Raw genomic sequence first — 21,405 nt, 5'->3', positions numbered from 1 at the left:
TTCCACTTGTACCATATATCCCCTATTTTATAGACTTGTAATATTTTAAGAGTAAAAGTATGATAAGGTTTTATTTATTTTATTTTTGAAAACAGATTTTTTTATTTTTCTGTCAATTTAAATTTGTTAATAGGGAAGATATTTAGAAAAGTGGCAAACGAATTCATTAATGGAGTCGACATCATTGACGAATTCGTGAAATTGAATGAAATAGCAACGCCGGATATCTCATTCCTACTCATGGACTCACTTTCCATAATGTTTTCATCGATGGATTCGCTTGCCACTTGTCAAGGGGGTTAGTTGGAGATTGTATATGCGCCTCTTTTAAGGGCCAAGCGTTCTTGAAAAATAATCTTTAATAATTATTTATTGTTTATTAGCCTATTATTTTTGCATGATTAATTTTTTGTTGTTTGGCAACACAACTGAACCATTGACAAGCAGTAGCGATTAAAAAAGGTTCATTGTGATGATGAATTTTCAATTGACACTGATTGACGGATTGACGGCATGTGTTACTAAAATAGTAGAAAATCATCATTATCTGTCAATGTGTCATCATCCAACCAGCTGTATTGCACGTCGAATGTAGAGACGAACTTTAGAATTGTTCATACCGGCTGTATTGTTTGTATTACGTTATATTATTATTCTACAAAGATCGCATTTCAGTAAAATGGCTCAAGCATTAAAGAAATTATCTGTTCACGTGCTTAAGAACAATAATGTAGAAAACATCATCGGTGCCACAGCTATTAGAACAAACAGGTATGCCGGTTAATAAATTTATTTTACGTAATAAAGTGCAGTGTTGCAAGAAGGGTAGGGTAGAAAAGTTGATGGAAATGAAAACTACCTAACACCAATTTTTCTGAACATGTATTATTACGATGTTTTCAAAAATACGAAATTTACGTCGGTATTTTTCTCAATATTTGTTATAATTATTTATTGTAATAATATTTCTGTTAAAGAAAATTCTTATAAATATGGAAATATAAACAAGTAACAACTCCCGAATCGTTTATAACTTGTGCTTTTATTTTGTGCAACAGTCTAGTTATAGGGCTACCCACTAACCAGTATTATATTTCTATTTCTGTAATGAACCTTAATTAACTCACCGGAACTAGTGTAGATTAACAGATAGGTGTTCATGAGATTAGCACAATTTTTAACTTTTAATTTACAAGCTGTATTAAAGCCATTATCTTATTTTTGATAACAATATTAAGTATAAAAAATATCATCATACCTACATATATATATTTATGATGGATGAAAATGTAATGTTAACTCCACCTGCATTATTGATTTGTGCTAATGAAGTACCAGATAAGGATAATAGGTATTAATGAAGTTAGGTCATTTAACTTATTGTTACAAATACTAGGAATAAGCTACAAGGTTATCCAGAGGGGATTGCAGGTGTTTTACTTAAGCAATGGTACCACCAGGCCCTAAATTTATTACTTATTATCTATTTCTTCAAGTTTATTACATATTAGAATGTCTAGGTTAAATGTAATAATTTTAGAGCTATGGTCATAAAACTTTGAGATATTCATGTCTACCCACTGTTGTATACACATTAATTAATAAATTAATACAACAGAAAAACTGCAGTGAACATTGATGATAGTGACTAATACCTGGTGGTTGACCTGAATTAAACTAAGTAATTGATTTGAGGATATAATTAAAATTCAGCTATAAATAAAATAAAATTTGATCTGAGGGTAGTCTGTATTCTTTGAATAGAAGTAAAATTATGAAATGAAAGTAACTTGTATCAAGTACCTACATAATATACTATAATAATTATCATATTTTTAACAAAGTTATATCTTTCTTTATGTAGACAACTAACAGAAGCAAATGTTTTATTTACAAAAAAAAAAAAGACATTTTGTTCATTTATTTTGTGTAAATCTTATAGAATTACACAAAAAGTTTAATAATGTGATCTAGTAAGCACTTCTTTAATAATGTTGAAATAGTTGTGTGCTGTCTAGGCATGGGGTTCTAGTGGGCGCAACTTTATTAATTCCTCCTCTGTCATTAAAACTTTCTCGAGTTTTTAAGGACCAATTTTAGAATTAACAGTCTACCCTCCTTCTTCCTATTGATTTTTAACTTACATATTATAAATAATTATTATACAACACAAATTAATTACACATTGTTTTAAGCATTGTTGCAAGCTAATTTCTTATTAATCTTTTGTATAAGGTACAAAAATTTTGCTACTACAATAATGTAGTTAAGCATCTATTATGTGGTTTCATATTTGGGAGTTATCATTTAAATATGTTAGATTTTGCCATAAATTTTATAATAAGGTTAGTAAAGCTGTATAATGTAATTATTAGAAATCTGTAGCTAAGTTTATAAAAAGCATTTATTTTGAATTCAAGTGCCATACATAGAATATGCAGAAAATTAGCTCATAAAGTAGTATTATAAATGATATCCAATAAAATATAATATTTTTATTAACAGTTAATGCTAAGGCTTAATACCTGAAACATATAATAAGGTATAAAACTTCCCCATAAAGTAATGATACACATGTAAACATTAACTGAGCTATAGTATATATAGTAACCTTGTATTATGGATCCATATCCATTAACTTCATATTACTTCATAGAAAAAGTAATTTAATACATAATCAATAAACACTATAGTAGGTACTTTGTATGTAACTTCATAATTCTAATCCTTATCAAAATCGATTATTGTTTTCTCAAAACAGCACATGGTGGGACAATGTCCAGATGGGTCCACCAGATGTGATCCTTGGCATCACAGAAGCATACAAAAGGGATACAGACCCCAAGAAGGTTAATTTAGGAGTGGGAGCATATAGAGATGATGAAGGAAAACCTTTTGTATTACCCTCAGTTAGAAAGGTTTGTATTACTTGCTTTCAATGGAAAATTATATATGAGCATATACAAAACTAGTGAATGAAAAGTTGTAGTCATTATATTATTATTGTGAGTTGTTTTAAAATTAAAATTTGAAATCATGTTACTTAGGTAACACATAGGTAATGGATAATAATAGAAAGCAGTCAAGGACAGTACTTCTAACCTGATTTGATGCTTATTCATATAAATAGGTTGGTACATAATTGTAGCAAGGAGTTTTGCAATATTTTTATTTACTTTGAAAAACTTTGACCTTCAATAATATAATATTTTATTAAATTTGTTTTATTGCTGCTGAACGAGACTAACAAATCCTCATTGCTAATCTATTAGCGTAATCACCAGTCTTCTTCCTTTTTTATATACATCTGCTATACTGCTTAAGCTTAGATGACCTTCCAACTCTAAAGGGCTGAAGACCTAACCTGTCTAGTACAAATCTCCAATTAATGTTGGCCCTAATCATTGCCAGCTTAATAGACTATAAGTTATGCAACTTAGATTGAACAATTTTTTTTTTATTTAGGCAGAGGAAATCGTTTTCAAGAAATGCTTGAACCACGAATATGCCCCGATCGGCGGTGAGGCCGCGTATACAGAAGCTGTTGCTAAGCTAGCTTTCGGTGCGGACAGCCCAGTTCTTAAAGAAAAATCTAACTGCACAGTGCAGGTAGGTGTATTATTTTTAAACATTTAAGCTTTTACTCGTGACTTTTATAAGTAAAGCCAAATATGTAACTTATAATGTTATATAAAATAAATTAAATTATTTATCTTCACTTGACCGGGATATGTTTTTCGTCATATCCGGTATAAAACATAGCATATGTTCTTCTCCATCCAAGTCTCCAGTCGTGATTATTGGTTAAACCGAAAAGTAAGTAGCAAACTCATTTTCATTTTTATAATTTTAGTAAGGATATTGTAATGTTGGGATAAATTATTTCTCTTTAATTAGAAAATTGATATAAATTTACACTGACGGTCACAATTAATTGTCCAGTTATTTTGTTTACCAAAGAAGTAAACAATCAATACCTATACTTTTATCGATACCTATACTGATTTCGTTGTTTGATGGATCACAGTGTCTCCTTAGATAAACGCTTTCGAATATTCGATACATGTTTTGAAATAACAATGATGATTTATAAAAAAAAATATTTACCATTTATCATTTTAATCCCATACCGGTATATAATTATTTATCTACAATAATATATTTTTGTTTATTATATACAAACAAGAGAGTCACGTTCCTCACAATGGTAATAGACGACAAATGTCTCTGACTATCCCATTAGGGTTTACTAGCGTGAACATATTTTTTTATTATTCTAAGTTACATTTCTCGTGGCAACGACGATGATGTTTCTTGGCGCAGTAACAGACACGTTGCTTTGCGTAAATAAGTTCCCGTACTCTATTCTTAGTCCAATTTAGGGAACGATCTTTTCTAAATTTACTGGAATCTGAGGGAGCTGGACTGCGCCTGTGTTCCCAAATGTTGTCTGCATTTTCTAAATATAGTTACCATGTTATGACCATCTTTAAATAGTATAAAACGAAGCCCCTGTCTGCGGTCTTACTATTCATTTCTTTGTTTTTTCTAAATTATGCAACGAATTAGGTATAATGATGGTTTCCTCTCGTTTGCCCTTTTTTTTTAGAAGGGTTGTATGCTCAATACTTCCTAATTACTTTACTTAGGTATATAAATTAATTGTTTGATTATAAATTAAAAGAATACGAAAGCGGGACGTGGTGTTAGTTTGTTAATAATTGGTAAGCTACTTTGCTAGCAATATACCCTGTCAGGACGATATCTACGTAGTCCTCTTGCAAATCATCGTGGTTAATTTCTAGTAAACACCACAATGGACCTACCTGAGGGGAAAGGGTTTGTTAGTAATGTAGATCTAGTAGTGAATGGGGGATAATGTGGATGTATCAGTCCCATTGCTAGCAATATATCTAGTCAAGTCGATCTCTGAAAACCATCGTGCTGAATTTCATCATGATGATCATCATGAACAACTAACCTGCCCTTTCATCTCACCTATCATCCCTCACTGATGCCCCGTCAATGTATCCTATTAGCGCAGGCGGGGTTACCATTCCATTATCATCCATTGACCTACTAACCTGTTTTCATTCTCATCGTTTCTTTTTGTACTTGTTTACGACAATATACATAATTATTATAAGCTGAAATTTTCTTTCTCTCGCTCTTCAATTTTCATCCGTTAAGTAATATCCAAACAACAACAATAAGCCACTATGATAATTACTCGGCGTCTTCAAAAAGTGATAATTTTATAATTTAGGTTTTGTTCCATTACTCAATTTTAAATTTTTGCGTTGTTTATATAAACGTCTTTGATAAAAGAAGTTAGTTTTATACCTAGGTACTATTTACCTGTATAATGTTCGTTTTAAATCCCGACTGCGATTTTAAAATATTTGTTCCATTAAATAAAAATACAGCAAATTCTGTTAAATCTAAAAATATAATAATCAAAATCAGTTCAAAGATATACAAAGATATTGTGTAATAAAAAAAAAAAAAATAAGGAGAATTGAGAATTAGCTCTCTTTTGACGTTGTTCAATCCTGTTCATTATAATTTGCTGGCGACATTGTTGAAGGTCATTTTTGCATTTAATGTAAACACTTGAAATTTGTGTATATCTGATAAGATAAATTTATGTAATGCCCATTACGTTGCATAGATTCTTATCGGGTTCCTACCAAACTCCATCATTCATCATCATCACTGTGTCATAATCATTGTGTGATAATTATCTCTATGAACTCGGTACTTGTAGTTACCAGGAGGAAACATAATTTATTATTTTTCCTTACTTTCGTGTTCGCAGTCATAATCCTTAACGGGGTAATCAAAGGCATTTGTGTACTGTTACCTTTGTTGTGAACATATAATTTACAGGGTACAGAGGAATAACACCTGAGTTCTTAGGAAAAGCAATGCATGGGGGTATCATGGGCGAAACAGTATACTCTGTTATGTCCATGGTACTGCTCATATCTATAGGCGACGGTTACCACTTTCCATCAGGTTAGCAGGTTAGCTTGTATGCGATTCTAAGTTGCATAAAAAAAATCATTTGATATATCTACATCTCGCGTATAATATTATTATATGGCCCTTCCAAGAATCCTGTACCTTGTAATATACCTTAAACATCCAAGCATGTATCCATTAAGGGGCGTCGTTATGGGATTTGATTTTTAAAACTTTGTTTAAAGACAGGACTTCATAACTAAGTTTATTTTTAGAGATTTTTTTGATAATTACTCAAAAACAGTGCCAGACAAAACTTTGCTTTATTTTCCCTATAATATTTACATATACCTTTATAAACTGTAATTATTTCAGATTTTTTGCTTTACAAACTAATAATAAATAAATAGGGATAAATGGGTTAGAGGGAAGGGGGTTAACATTTTCGATCATAAATCAAAAACTACTCAATATAAAAATAAATAAAAATGAGATGTAAAATGTATAAATGAAGTCCTTTCATGTGATACTTCACTTTGTCTATTAGTTCTATTTTGAAATTTTCAGTACCCATTTTGAATTCCTTCAAATCAAATCAAATCAAATCATTTATTGCACGAATATGGGTACATACATTAGTTGAAAAAAAATAATAACATATCCATTATTCCATATTCTACCATATCGGCATGTACAATATAAAATTATAGTAATAATAACTTATTAGAATTATGGGCTCCTTAGCAGAATTTTTTTTTTCAGTTATTTCCATTACAATATATGCAGGCCAACAATATGTAAATCTCAATTTTCTCAATGTAAATCAAAAAATCCAAATTTCAAATCGATAGCATTAGTACTTGCCGAGTATAGCACTGTGACAGATGAACGGACGGATAAAGTCGCACCATAAGGGTTGCTTTGTACTTTTTTGGTACAGAAAACTAAAAAGATAGTAATACTTAATACGTAGTAATACTTTGTCCTCAGTCTCACGTCATTTATGCAGAAAATCTATAAAATTTTACATAAACAACTCTATTGATAAAACGAAGAAAATTGTTAGCACAAGTGCATGGCATTGACATTGAATGGTTAAAAATAGAATTGCCCTAGGTAATTTGTTATTAAATATCAACTTTATCGGCTTGAATCTTGTAAAGAGTCGCTTTGTTTTCGGAGCACTATCTACATGTAATTTATTTTGATAATTTACAGCTCGGTACAAAATACAGATATAATTAAGTATATATGTGTACCCAAGAGCAACGAATGTACTTAACCGCGTTTAAAAAAGTAATAATTGTATACCAGTATTTATAGGTGGAGTAAAATACGCTTTAATAAGCGGCACTTATTATGGATGTATAGCAATATCTATATATTGCAATTGCCGTGTAGTTCCTGGTATAGAATAGGCCTTGCGCCACCTACCCACTTCTAAATGTTCTCCTTTAAACAAAGGTTGTCTGTAAGAGTTTGCCCTAGCGATAAGATCTCCTTTTGTACCTTTATGTGTGTATTTCAATCTGTATTTATGTTAAAGTATTTTACTTGTATTTATTTACTTGTCATTGTATATTTTTATTTATGGTGCAATAAAAAGTTAAATAAATAAATAAATAGATATTAGACTGGTATGTGTGATGTCGCAATGTGCAGAGGAATTCAGTAGGTATATAGATATCAAATATTACCCATCTCTAGTACTTATCCTATGTTATGATAAGTACGATTAAGTTTCATTCTGGTCCCCTATAAATTTTGTTACGACTAAATGGCGCGTTTTATTTAATTACGAAGCAAAATCTTAAAAAAAAAATGTATTAATATAAATCTTAATAATAAATAGTCTATGTTCTTCTCTATCTCAAAAGAAACGCGTCGCTTTTAACAAATAGTATTCGAAATTTATAATGATTGCTTTAACTGTCAAGATCTCAAACAGTTCCAAGCAAACAGATGCTCTTTCATGTTTATAATTAATCTTATTAATAAACATCAACTATTTAATCTACAGACGCTCTCAGGAACCGGTGCCTTACGTCTTGGATTTGAGTTCATCACAAAACACTACGCCAAAAATAAGGAGGTCTGGCTGCCCAGTCCGACATGGGGAAACCATCCTCAGATCTGCAACACGCTCGGCTTGCCGCACAAGAAGTACCGCTATTATGATCCGAAGACGCATGGTTTTGATTTGCAGGGCGCCCTCGAAGATATCTGTGTAAGTATTGTTATATTGCATTTTCTTCAAATTGTAATATTTTATTATTTTAGCCTGAATGGAACCAATCAGCATTTTGAATCAACCAATCACCAAATCTAAAACGAAAGTGGAAAGTCTACTATTATTTCTTAAATTAATTTAGTTTTGTTTTTAATGGAAAATAATCGAATGGTAACCTGCCTGCGCTATGGGTATACACTAGCGGGGCACCAGTGAGAGATGATAGATGAGCATGAAAGCAGGTCAGTTAGCCTATCGTGACGAATGCAACAAGTATCTATCAATCACAATGGTTTCTGGGGGGAACCACGTGGAGGTGGACCTGACAGGGCTTGCTAGCTATGAGGCCATCAGTCCCCATTGCTAACAGTCCCCCCCCCCCCCAGTTAATTTTGGTTGTTAACTGTGTTTATTATTATCGTAGATTTACATGGATATTTTGAATTGAACCCTGAGTCGGCGGAGTAAATCCCCAAGTAACATTGTTTACAAATTAACTCATAAAATTTTATTCCTTATCTATGTATACTAGCTTTTGCCCGCTACTTCGTGCGTTTAGATATTGAAAGTAGGTAGGTAACCATTTGTAAACAGCGTAACAATATACTTGTAAGAAATAGAACTGTAAAAACTGCATTAATTTTGGTGCAGTGGTTTTAGCATAACACTGAAACAAATAAACAAACAGACAAACAAAAAATTCTAAAAATGATAATTTTTATTTGTATTTCTCTTATTAAAATCTCTCAAATCACTTTATCTTATATATCTCATATGTACAGTTATCGTTTAGTTACAATTCCATTATATTTAGTAAAACAATCATACTGTATTAGCTGTAGAGTTCACAGAGATGTCGATAATATTAACTCGATTAAGTGCACGCGGTATACGCATGCTTGTCTGTCAACAGATAAACCGGGAAATTTTGTTAGTATGACGTCACAGTATATTCATATTGTGTTAACCTTTTGCCCTGTAACATAAAGAGAAACAACACTGTTTATTTATCTCATGGTAATACTAAAAATATATACATATAATTTGTAACATAATAAAATGTTTGTCGTGAATTCGGAATTATCCTATTATTCTCCTTTAAATAATCTTGGAATGAGTGTATTTAAATCTGATACTAGCAATCAGGAGCATTCGCATGGATAGATAGAATTTTCTAAAATAGTATATTGTCTATGTCATTCGCTGATAATTTAGCTTTCTAAAAATAAAAAAATAAAACTTTTAAAATCTGTTCAGGAGTTTATCCATTACAAATAAATAAACAATCAAATCTTTCCTTTTTATAATATTAGCATAGGTGAACTAATTGGTACTTTAGAATCTTTTCACTGTAAGAGACAATTTAATTTTAAACTTGAGCATTGTTGACGTATTATAAATACACTATCGGGACGTAAAGCGGCGAAAAATGTAGGAAAATAATACATACATACCGGATTTTACGTAGTGGTCACAGCAGAACTGAAGTGTCTTCTTCTGGCTACTAGAAGAACGAAAAGACGTGAAATGGAAAACTAAATAACTCGACTATTGTATTTTTGAAATAATCATGATTTTTAATGCTTTGTTGAAACGAAGTACCTATCGTGATTTGAAGATTACACATTAGGCGAGATTTTGTGGCACTTATTTATTCATATTTTTTGTTCGTAGAACATTCCAGAGGGATCTATAATTCTTCTACACGCATGTGCACACAACCCGACTGGTGTGGATCCCAGACCCAACGACTGGAAACAGTTATCCCAGGTAAAAAAAAACTAATTAATACAACAAATTTATTATATTTATTTAAAATTTTTAGTGATCAACCTAAACCCTTGAACATTTCAAATTAGTGATTGAATGAGACGTTTAAAAATGATTACACTTGCTTCGTTCTTCAGAGGGCACCTTCATCAGTCATACGGTGAAACACGTTTAAAGCCTCTATGCATAACGCAGACGATCGTCGTGAGCGTATTTAGATCCCGAGCCCACCATAGAGTTGTTTGGTCCCTGCCTCAGGTTTCAAGCAAAACTTCACAAACACTAATCTGGGAGCTCTGTTATCAGGAGGAATAAGTTGGTGGCCTATGAAAATATTAAAATTTTCTCTCTTCTCTTGGTATTATTCTTCAATTTAATTTTCATTTTTCAGCCTTCAAGAATAGTAAAAAATTCTAGCGGTCCCCCAAAAAGGTAAACAATAGTCCGTTTAAAAAAACTCCGTATTTCTATTGAGAATATATTGACAAAAAATTTATTACACTTGACTAACATCTATACTTGATCTAAGAGCAATAAAATTACAGTTACCACCAAACCCCCATCAATCCGCCTCCACAAAGAGAGCGAAAAAATACAAATCTTTAAGAAATTTAGCTGCAATAACTTATATCGATTTCTGTCGCCAGGCAATCAAAGAAAAGAAATTATACCCATTTTTCGACATGGCGTACCAGGGCTTCGCGACCGGCAGCGTAGACAATGACGCATTCGCTGTACGTCTTTTCGTCAAGGAGGGCCACCAGGTCACACTAGCTCAGAGCTTCGCTAAGAATATGGGTAAGTTACTATCACCGTTAATTTACATTTGACGTGAAAATAAACAAGACCTCTTAATCTCAAAAAAATGTGCCCGAATCTGACTCAACTTACACGGGAAGTTGGGTCAGATTCGAGTACTTTTTTGCACGTACGCACGCATGCACGCATACACGCACGCACGCACGTACGTACATACGTACGTATGTACGTTTATGCGTAAATACATACATAAATTTGTATGTTTACTTTTTACGTATAGAATTTGTTTCGTACCAAGAAAGGACGAACTGATGGCACTTTGTTTTGCGTAAATAAGGTTCCGGGATTCCGGTATTTCCGGTCAGCCCGATTTAAGACCTGAATTTTTTTAATTTCCTAGAAACTGGTTGTTCTGTTTACTGACCCCCCGACACACGATTATACGATAGAAATATTCAAACGAACCGAGAACCTTTTGAATATTGCTTTAAAATGCCATGTTACATTTTAAATCGTAGGAACGCATGTATTATCCTTAATTTATTTATTTATTTATATCTATACTTATCACTATATATATTATATTATTTGTGGGACCAATCTGTAAGTATATCCTTTCAAATAAAGACTTTGTTACCTCATAATTATGACGTAACAAACTTAAAAAATATAACCGAATTGAGAGCCTCCTTTTTTAAAGTCGGTTGAAAATACAATCAGTTTTGTACACTTAAGTTTACTTGACAGATCTAACATGTCTCTTATAAACAAGTAAATATAATAAATAACGTAGTGAAAATATTTGTTCTATGATTAATAACTGTTATTCACTGTTGACCTCGTTTCTACAAAAGATAACATGTTATGAAATACATGTTTACTCAGATAAAAAAAAAAGATATTTTATAGATAAGATTAAGTTTTATTTTTATCATTAGATGTTTTAATAATGTTTATGCTGCGACTAAATGTATATATATAATATACATTTATTCGTTCTCTTGTAATTGTTATCAAATTCTATCACAATTCTATTTTCAAATCTAATTACTACGACTCATGTAATGTGTTATCAAGCTTAAATTTGTTGTCATTATGTTTTTTTTTAGCAAATAAACACATCTTTTATTTCTTCTCTGTATAGAATACAGATACAGATACAGGTTCTTGGAATAGATTAGCGATGTATAAATTTGTACATTGTTGCATTTTTACATATTTTGAGTTCTAGAAAAATAGAATCTCCATCTATTCAACACTTGTCTTAATACCAACATCAGCTTATCACTTCTAGTTTACAAGTAAACCACAAAACTGGTTGTGGAAGAGTATTATTAGTAATGGGGACAAGAGATCCCATTCTAGCAATAGAACATATCAGGTTGTGTAAAAAAATCACAAAATCGTATCTAAAAAAAAGAAATGTACTTACGACTATAACAAAAATGGTTTGTTAATAATGGGGGTTAGCAACCCCATTACTGTCAAAAAGGACCCAATCAGGTCGATCTCCTTGCGGTTCCCCTTGGAAACCATCGTGATTCATCCTCGCCTATCATCTCTCACTGGTGGCGTCCATCAACCATCGTGGCGAATTCAACGATAAATTAGTCACGATTGTTTCCAGGGGAAACCGCGTGGAACTCGACCTGATAGGATATATTGATAGCAACGGGAACTAACCTCCACATTACTAACAATCCCTTCCCCCCAACTAGTCAGTTTTAAAAAATCCTATGTGTGTAGAATAAAAAACCAAACCGTGTACCAACTTTTATTCTAAATCGAGTATTTTTGTATGAAAGGGTAAAAACATTCATCCATACATCATACCCTGTACAATTTATACAAAAACGCCACGATCTGTGATTGTAACAACTACAGAAATAAGTCACATCTGTACATGTGACATTGTGTGCGTGTGTAGTTAGGGATAGCGCGGGAAAAGCGCGCGCTTAGATGTATGTGAATTGTGCCGTCACATTATCGTTTTCATACGTTGTAGATATTGTATGCTCTATCCTTCTCTGACATAGGCGGCTATTGAAGCGTAGACTAGACACATCTAGTGGTGTATGGTAGCTGACGTGTTGAGAGGAGTTGGAGTCAGATCGCCGTGGGCGGCAGATATTGTTCATATTTTTTATTTAATGGATGATAATGGAATGGGAACCCCGCCTGCGCTAACAGTATACGCCGGCGGGGTGCCAGTGGGGGATGATAGGTGGGAATGAAAAGGCAGATCAGTTAGCCCATCGTGATGAATACATCTGGAATTCAGCACGATAATTTCAAGTGGGGACTACGTGGAGGTCGACCTGCTAAGGCATATTGCTAGCAATAGGCTGGTAGTTCGCGTTATTAACAATCCTTTCCCCCTGGTATTGTCCATACTGTACTTTAATATATATTGTGGTATTATGTGAACACATTCACCGGCTCCAGGTCTATACGGAGAGAGAGCGGGTGCACTCACATTCCTGTGCGGTGACGCGGAGTCGGCTGCCAAGGTGATGTCGCAAGTCAAGATTATGATTCGCACCATGTACTCCAACCCGCCGCTGTTCGGAGCCCGCATTGTGCAGGAGATCCTCAATAATCCAGAGATCGAAAAGCAGTGGTAAATATATTACTTATCAACAGAAAGCCACATTAGAGCTGGCCGTGTAGGTGCTGGCATAGAATAGGCTGCCCCCTCCTTTCCTGTGGTTGTCGTAAAAGGCGACTAAGGGAGAGAGAGAGATAGGCAGCAGCATTTCTCTTAAAACATCTCTAAAACCTAAACCCCCCATGGGGAAGCTTACGTTCAACAGTGGACAGTTAAAGGCTGATATGATGGGGTTATTAGACCCCATTATTGACAATCCCTTTCGCCCCAATGGGGCCGTTAAACACCATTAATACAATTCTCTCTCCATAAAGTCAAAATTAATATTTATAGGCGAAAATTACCACTTTCCTTTAGGCGGGTTGTCAGTTTGTTTTTCATTTTAAGCATTCAGTCTTTCTTCAAAAAGGAGGTAAAAGAGGTTTCTTCAGGGTCGGCAACGCACGCGTAATACCTCTGGTATTGCAGGTGTACATAGTCTACGGTAACCACTTACCATCAGGTGGGCCGTATGCTTGTTTGCCACCTCAGTGGTATAAAAAAAACCTTAAAAAACTAATCATAGGAAGCCTTACATCTTCTACAAAATAAAGGTGATGAAGATGGTCAAATTTTTTTTTTTTTTTTTTTTTTTTTTTTTTTTTTTTTTTTTTTTTTTTTTTTTTTTTACAACACAGGGGGCAAACGAGCATGCGGCTCACCTGATGGTAAGTGACTACCGCCGCCCATGATCACCCACAACACCAGCGGCATTGCAGGTGTGCTGCCGGCCTTTTAAAAAGGAATATACTCTTTTCTTGAAGGTTATGTTGTCGTATCGGTTCGGAAATACTGCTGCTGGAAGTTGATTCCAAAGAATGGTTGTGCGTGGAAGAAAGTGCCTTGAAAAACGCACGGTGGAAGACCGCCACTCGTCCAGATGATTGGGATGAAACTTTAGTTTGTGGCGGGTTGTACGGTGGTGAAAATCAGCAGCAGGTATCAATCCGAACAATTCCTCAGAACACTCCCCATGATAAATTCGGTAGAAGATGCACAGAGATGCAACATCTCTGCGCAGTTTCAGTGGGTCGAGTCGGACAGTAAGGCGTTGACTATCGATAATTCGAGCCGCCCGACTTTGAATGCGGTCTAACGGAAGGAGTTGGTACTGTGGCGCTCCTGCCCACAGGTGAGAACAGTATTCCATATGCGGCCTGACTTGGGCTTTATATAATTTCAGGCGGTGTTCTGGCATGAAATATCGTCTCACCCTATTGAGTACTCCTAACTTTTTGGAAGCTATCTTAGCCTTCTCCTCCAGATGACCGCAAAACTGGACGTCGCAAGATATATCAACGCCCAGAATTCCAGATGGTCAAATATATTGTGAGTTGTGTGTACTGTGCAGGCTGGTGGATGTGAAACATATGGCGGACCGCATTATTTCTATGAGGAAGCAGCTCCGCGCGGGCATCGAGGGCGCCGGCAACAAGCGATCTTGGCAACACGTCACCGACCAGATCGGCATGTTCTGCTACACCGGCCTCAAGCCGGAAGAGGTGAACCAATAAGTTGACCTTATTATGCAACTAGCGTAGCACCCCGGATCGAAAGTTGAGATCTACCTATCTACACACGTGTAAATTGGCAGATATTTTTTTTTTTTTTAATAAAAATACAGCCATGTTACTCGCTAATTATGTAGCTTTCTATAGATGAAAATCTGTATTTTTTTAATTTATCCATTACACATATTTTTTATATATAGCTAACGCATGACGCTTATTTATTATTATTTACGAAGGTCGTCTGAGAAGCTCCGCGACATATCTAAAATGGTTGTTTTTTCTGTGAAAGTTCATTTAAATTTGTTTTTTATACAAAACTCATGAAATGCATGAAATCTCATGCCATCGATTTTGTGTTTGCAAAATCTTATACTAAATTCTATTTATAAATAAATTCTAAAAGTATTCCATACTTATTAAAATTGTTCTACTACCGAGCTTAGTGATTGATATAATAACGTTTAATACATTTATGGATGTGTAAATTCGAGATTCGATATTAAAATCTGTTTTAACTTAGACTCACAGCCAGCCTAAACTTCTTAATAAAAAAGACACAGACAGGAACGATGACATTCGATCCCCACACAAAATGCTCAACATTATTCATCGCTTCTATTAGATATCTATGTAATTCAAGTTATCATTACAAACAAAAGAAGTAAAAAATCTTTTATCTTAGCTCACCTAAAAGTACCAGAGGGAGACTTTGTACAAAAGTCGATTGCTTGGGCACCTCTGTCCCATTCGTGTTTCAACCGTGAAGCAGTTGTGTTTGCATGACTGTGTTTCGGTTTGAAGGGTGGGATATGGCGTGAATTTACAGGGTACAGAGGAATAACACCTGAGTCCTCAGGAATGGCAATGCATGGGGGGTATCATGGGTGAAACAGTATAGTCTGCTATGTCCATGGTACTGCTCGTCTATAGGCGACGGTTATCACTTTCCATCAGGTGGGCCGTCAGCTTGTTTGTCATTCTAAGTTGCATAAAAAAAAAAAAAAAAAAAAAAAAAAAAAAAAAAAAAAAAAAATATCGACAAGATTTAAAATGACGCACGCGCTTATTTATCACTATACAACGACTTGAAAAGTTCTCTTTGGGATTTCGCATTGAGTAGAATTTTCATTACATAAGGATTAAACCCTAGTATTCATCACGTAGTTCGGTGGTAAATTGAAGTGATAGCAGTGATAGTAACAAAATATTTTAAAGGACTTTTACTTTGGGTACTTACGACTATGCCTGCATGAATTAGCCTTTTGTACCAAAAATTTTTTCGTAATGTGGCCAATAGAGAATAAATAAATTAGAATAAAAGTACCTTATACGAAATTAAGGTGCATGTCGTTATTTAGTTGTTTAAGTTCTATTTCCCCCCATTAAAGGTTTTATTTCACTAGCATAATATGTAAACTATACCATTCTTGAACAAGAATCAATACTTTTAAGTAACTGATATTATTTGTAACTTCCAGGTGGAAAGGCTAACTAAGGAATTCCATATTTACCTGACCAAGGACGGGCGCATCTCTGTTGCTGGTATTTCTTCTAAGAACGTCAATTACGTCGCCGAATCTATCCATAAGGTCACCTCGTAAAAACATATCAATTGGACGCCTCATTGCCATAAGAATAAGTATTGTCACGCTACATGACGCGAGTATGGAGCACAGTATTTATTTTGAAACTTTTTATACATATGTTTGCAAATATCTACTTAAATTGTTATAAACTTTAAGGTTTGTGAAAATGTGATTTTCATCATGAGCATGCTTTCAAAAAATTAAAATATATGCTGTTGATTTTTATGTTGATATGTTTTTTTTTATATTTTTTTATAAAAGTTATATGCTGTATAGGAAAAAAAGTTATTATGATTAAAACTTTTATTGTTAAAATAAGTAGATAAAATAAACTTGATGCCAAAAACACAGAAATTCTATTAACATATGTTTTCAGTGATTCTAATACTAATACTACGCAGGATATTTACAGCCGACAAACAAATGAACTCCTTATCTAAAAAAACTGATGCAGGTCAATCGTTAACATTGCTTAAAAAAAAAAAATAAACAATAATTTGTATACTTTATACAAGAATTACAATACAGCCCTTATAGGACCACTTATATATAACGGGAACACATTATCCGCAATACAATTGCTTGTGTAATACAATCTTAAACATATTCACCTGCATCCACATCAAAAATCGATGTAAACAGTAACATTATAACTAAACTAGATCAGTATTGTAGGATAGTTACACATCTAAAATGCTTGTTTCATACAATTTTATTATGATACAAAATATACTAAAAACATAAGTTGACAGTTGTCAATGATATTTCAATAAAAATAGTATAATAATATGTACAAATCTTCCATACAATAAACTACATGGCACTATTTCTTTAGAATGCAATATCCATTCGTATTAAAGCAAGAAATATGTACCATTCATATACAAGTGGGATTTGGTTTATTTATTATTATTATTATTAGTAATAATAAATATTGTAATATGCAAGAGTCCATTTTGTACAACATTCTCTGTATTTTGTATTGAACTAAATCAAAAGGTTGAAACGACGCTCTTGTTCCATTTAAGTGCGCATACATATACCACAGGGCTTACACCACAGATTAGAGAGAGAGAGAGAAACAAATACAGGATACGTCTAATGCGTGATCATAGTTTTAATATATTACTTTGTGTAATAAATAATTCAATATTTGAACATAACTGGGCTTCCTTAATAAGGTTACTTGCTTACACGGATCTATTTGGAGATTTCACTCTATTACAGCTATACTGATAGTATATATTAAACATCCATACTATGTTTTATGATATTGGAGTCGATTCTGAAGCGCCATTTTTCTGCACATATTTCAACCTATTATTTTAATTTGATTCTTTTACGAAATTACTGTTTTATCGTAAATTTATAATAATTTTGCTTAATCTATTGTAAATTTAGTTTATATATGTCCTTAGAATAAAAATCTCGCTGTTATTTGAAATTTTAACTCTAGAAATATGTATAGAGAAATAGCGCATGAGAATCGGATATACATTGAAAATTAATATGCAACCTGTTTGCTGTTAATTAGTAGAAAGGTTCATAGGTACAAATTTAACAATAAAATGTTTGTTTGTTTGTAGCGTTATTTAAATAAATGGAAGATAAGAGACGGAGTTACAGGTTAAAATATTAATTAGGTAGGTGACATTGGTATTAAATATTAATATATTAGAATCAGTCATATTGAGTACGAGTCGGGCATTCGCCTTTGTAGCCCTTTCATTCGTTCAATTTTGACATCTCTATTTTTTTTTCTTAGTCAACTTTAAAATACGTATTAAAAATATGTAAACTGCCCCATTTTATTTATATTACTATCTATTAAGACGTCATAGTACCGTAACTGTATGAGTTTAAAATAAAATAAAAAATTGAGATGTTATAAAATACAAGAATGGAAAGGGCATATAGCGGTCAGTAAAATTTGCTGTGATTGGTCGCAACACATTAATTGTCCATGACATAAGAAATGCTATTGGTAAATGAATATTTTACCTGTTGGAATGTCTCAAATTCCTTTTGCCTTAAAGACAAATTCGAAACATTCATAGCTTGAGTTATACCGACATCTCACAAATGTAGTATACCCTTTATATGCTGTCTCTAACACTTTCTTTTTAAAACAGTACTTCTATTATTCATATATATATATAAATTATATTTTTCGACCATTTTAAATATGTAAATGCAATAAAAAAATGTATGAACTTGGACATGTTAATGGCATTCTGAAATTGTTGCCTTTCCTGAAATGCAATAGACATGAATATACTTATAACAATTTTTTTTTAATTAACAATTTGCATCTATAAAAAGTCAAATAAGTCGAAAAAATATAAAAAATAGTCTACAGTTTTTACTCGCAGCTAATAAATTCTTATTAAAATAAATGATCCTTTGTGAACGTATTTTCGAAATAAAATTATGTGTAACTCAATGACATGAACTGTAATTAAATTTTTTTTTAATCTTTTCAGCTGTTCATGGCTGATTAGTAAGAAACATCTATATTTGTTTACAAATATTCACATTTAAAATGACTAATGCTCTTTTAACATATATTAAAACAATTTGTGCATCACAGCAAAAATATACAAATGTACTTAGATGAAAATCAATCATCAATGACTTAAGTATTATAACTATAAAAAAGTAATCGTCTAGAACAGCATTAACACAGGAAATTATATATTATACTCATTTTAACAAATTTATATCAATCATGTTAAAATTTATCAATTCTATTTCAATGTACAATAATAAATTACCGTTAGAATAAATAAGAACAGTCACAGGTATATACAGGTTCCAAATAAACCCGTAAAAATGTATTCGTAAATCCAGCACAGTTATAATAAATATGAAAATAATTTATTATTTCCCATCTAATCTATAAGCACCTGACAAAAATATACACAAAAGTTAAATGTAACCTGTTTTATCGTTAATTTCAGTTATTTATGTAACAAAAGACGCATCAGATAATTGCACAAGGTAGTAAAAATAAATAAATAAATATGAACTGAGAACCACTTTCTTCTAGAGCTTTCTTAAATATGTGATGTGACGTTATGTCGTATTTTTTTAATGGGTGAAAATCAAATAGTACCCCGCCTTCGTTATCCATATACACTGGCAGGCCACCAATGAAGGATGATAAGTGAAGACGAAGCAGGTCAGTTGGCCCATTTAACGGATTTATTAATAATTAACCATGATGATTAAGAGGGCGAACCGTATGGAGATCAGCCTAATATATAATAAACCTTATATTGGTAACTATAGGGAAGTTAGATCCCTTTTTCCGCTTGAGTATTGGTCAGGGTTACAAGATAAACAAAACACTATGCATAGCATAATAATAATAACTAAGTAGGATTAACACTTGCTTCTTCCTTTCAAACTCTGTATGGGTTGGAGGAATGTTAATAATGAGGTTTAACAGTCCTATTGCTAGCAATATACCCTATCAGGTCGACCTCCACGCGGTTTCCCTTGGAATCCATCATGATTAATTCTTGTTTAATTCGTCACGATGAGTTAACCGACCTGCTGTCCTTCCTCACTGATGGCCCCTCAGCGTAAGACGATAACGCAGGCGCGGTAATCATTATATCTTCACGCATTAAAAAAAACCCCGCATGGGTAAAGAAGACTGTTACAAATTCATACGCATATAACAAATTCTTATGTCACAATTCACACGCGACACGAGCGTGTGAACGAGATGCACGTAATCTTCTTGCAAGGCCTGATTGCCAACGTATTTATTAAGATGTTATTGTAAATTCTATTCGTACGTTCATGGGTTGTTATTGTTACGATTTAACGCAATAATAAAATAATAATGGACCTTTCCAAGGATCAGAATCAAGGGTACCCCGTTTTGCAGTTTGCTAACACCTAGGCCATGACGCCACAAATATAAAACTCCATTTGGTGATTCTTTTTCTTTCTGTTAGAGCTCTGAACTCACGGTAAACAGTCCAACGTCTGATGATAGCTACATATCGTGGTACGCTTCATACATTCACACACAATTATTTCTATACTTATGTAAGCATCGAAAACAATAATGAAAATTCAAGTTTACAAAAAAGTTTAAATAGACTGAGCAATAAACATTATTAACTATATTGTACACAAAAATTCGCTATTTTTATAACTGGTATCAATTTATTTACAGTAGTTGAGTTTTATATTCTATCAAGATTTCTAGTAACATAATCAATATAACTTCAGAAGTCACCTTAATTGTATCTATACAAGAAATATACATATATTTATTAGTATAACTGGATTAACTTTGAAAAATTAGAATCGGTTGATATGCAGTATAACAAACGTTGTTGGAAGTGTTTTATCAATAACGAAAAAAGCAAAGGAATAAAGACATACAGATTACGCTTGAAAAAAGATGTCCGGGTTTTTTTCTAACATGCCGGCTACAAATCATTTATTAACGGAAAAACATGATTATAAAGTGAGAAGTAATTATTTTTTTATGTTTTTAAATGCAACGTTGTTTTGAATTAATTACTCTTTGATTTAGGATTACCGACCTCGCGCTTTCACATTCCGTTTAGGCGTTCTCTCAAATGTGTCGCTTGAATAATTAATTTTTTTATATATTACAATGGTTTATATTAATTGCTTTGTTTGCGCGTGAATATTATAGTATAATAAATCGAGAAATACCTAACATATGATCAAAATAAGGAGGACAAACATCTGTCTGATTATTTGTAATTCATTTTAATAAATTCAACGAGTCAAATTTTTTGTCACTTCGCTACACTCATTAATCTTGTAATGCCGAAAACTGACAGAACACTAACAGCCATTTCAATTATTTTACTGTCTCTTATTACATATAAGAATTGAATGCGAGCATTAAGAGTAAAACGCGAGCAGTGGACCGAGGCGCGCAGT

At 32.9% G+C, this 21,405-nt stretch overlaps 1 protein-coding gene across 1 annotated transcript; it reads left to right on the top strand.

Annotated features, from left to right (window-relative positions):
• Positions 1-568: 568 nt before the first annotated feature.
• LOC113516659 (aspartate aminotransferase, mitochondrial) lies at positions 569-16,698 on the top strand. The gene is made up of 9 exons (XM_052902589.1): positions 569-771; positions 2,762-2,918; positions 3,466-3,609; positions 7,985-8,191; positions 9,869-9,964; positions 10,612-10,762; positions 13,169-13,343; positions 14,722-14,872; positions 16,360-16,698. The coding sequence occupies exons 1-9, from the start codon at positions 680-682 to the stop codon at positions 16,480-16,482; spliced, it is 1,296 nt and encodes a 431-aa protein (XP_052758549.1). The 5' UTR covers positions 569-679; the 3' UTR covers positions 16,483-16,698.
• The last annotated feature ends 4,707 nt before the right edge of the window (positions 16,699-21,405 follow it).

Source organism: Galleria mellonella, unplaced genomic scaffold (genome assembly GCF_026898425.1).
Source record: "Galleria mellonella isolate WM207_F2 unplaced genomic scaffold, CSIRO_AGI_GalMel_v1 utg93, whole genome shotgun sequence".
Taxonomy (NCBI): Eukaryota; Metazoa; Arthropoda; class Insecta; order Lepidoptera; family Pyralidae; genus Galleria; species Galleria mellonella.
Note: the sequence above shows the minus strand (reverse complement) of the source record. Positions and strands in the feature narration are given on the sequence as shown.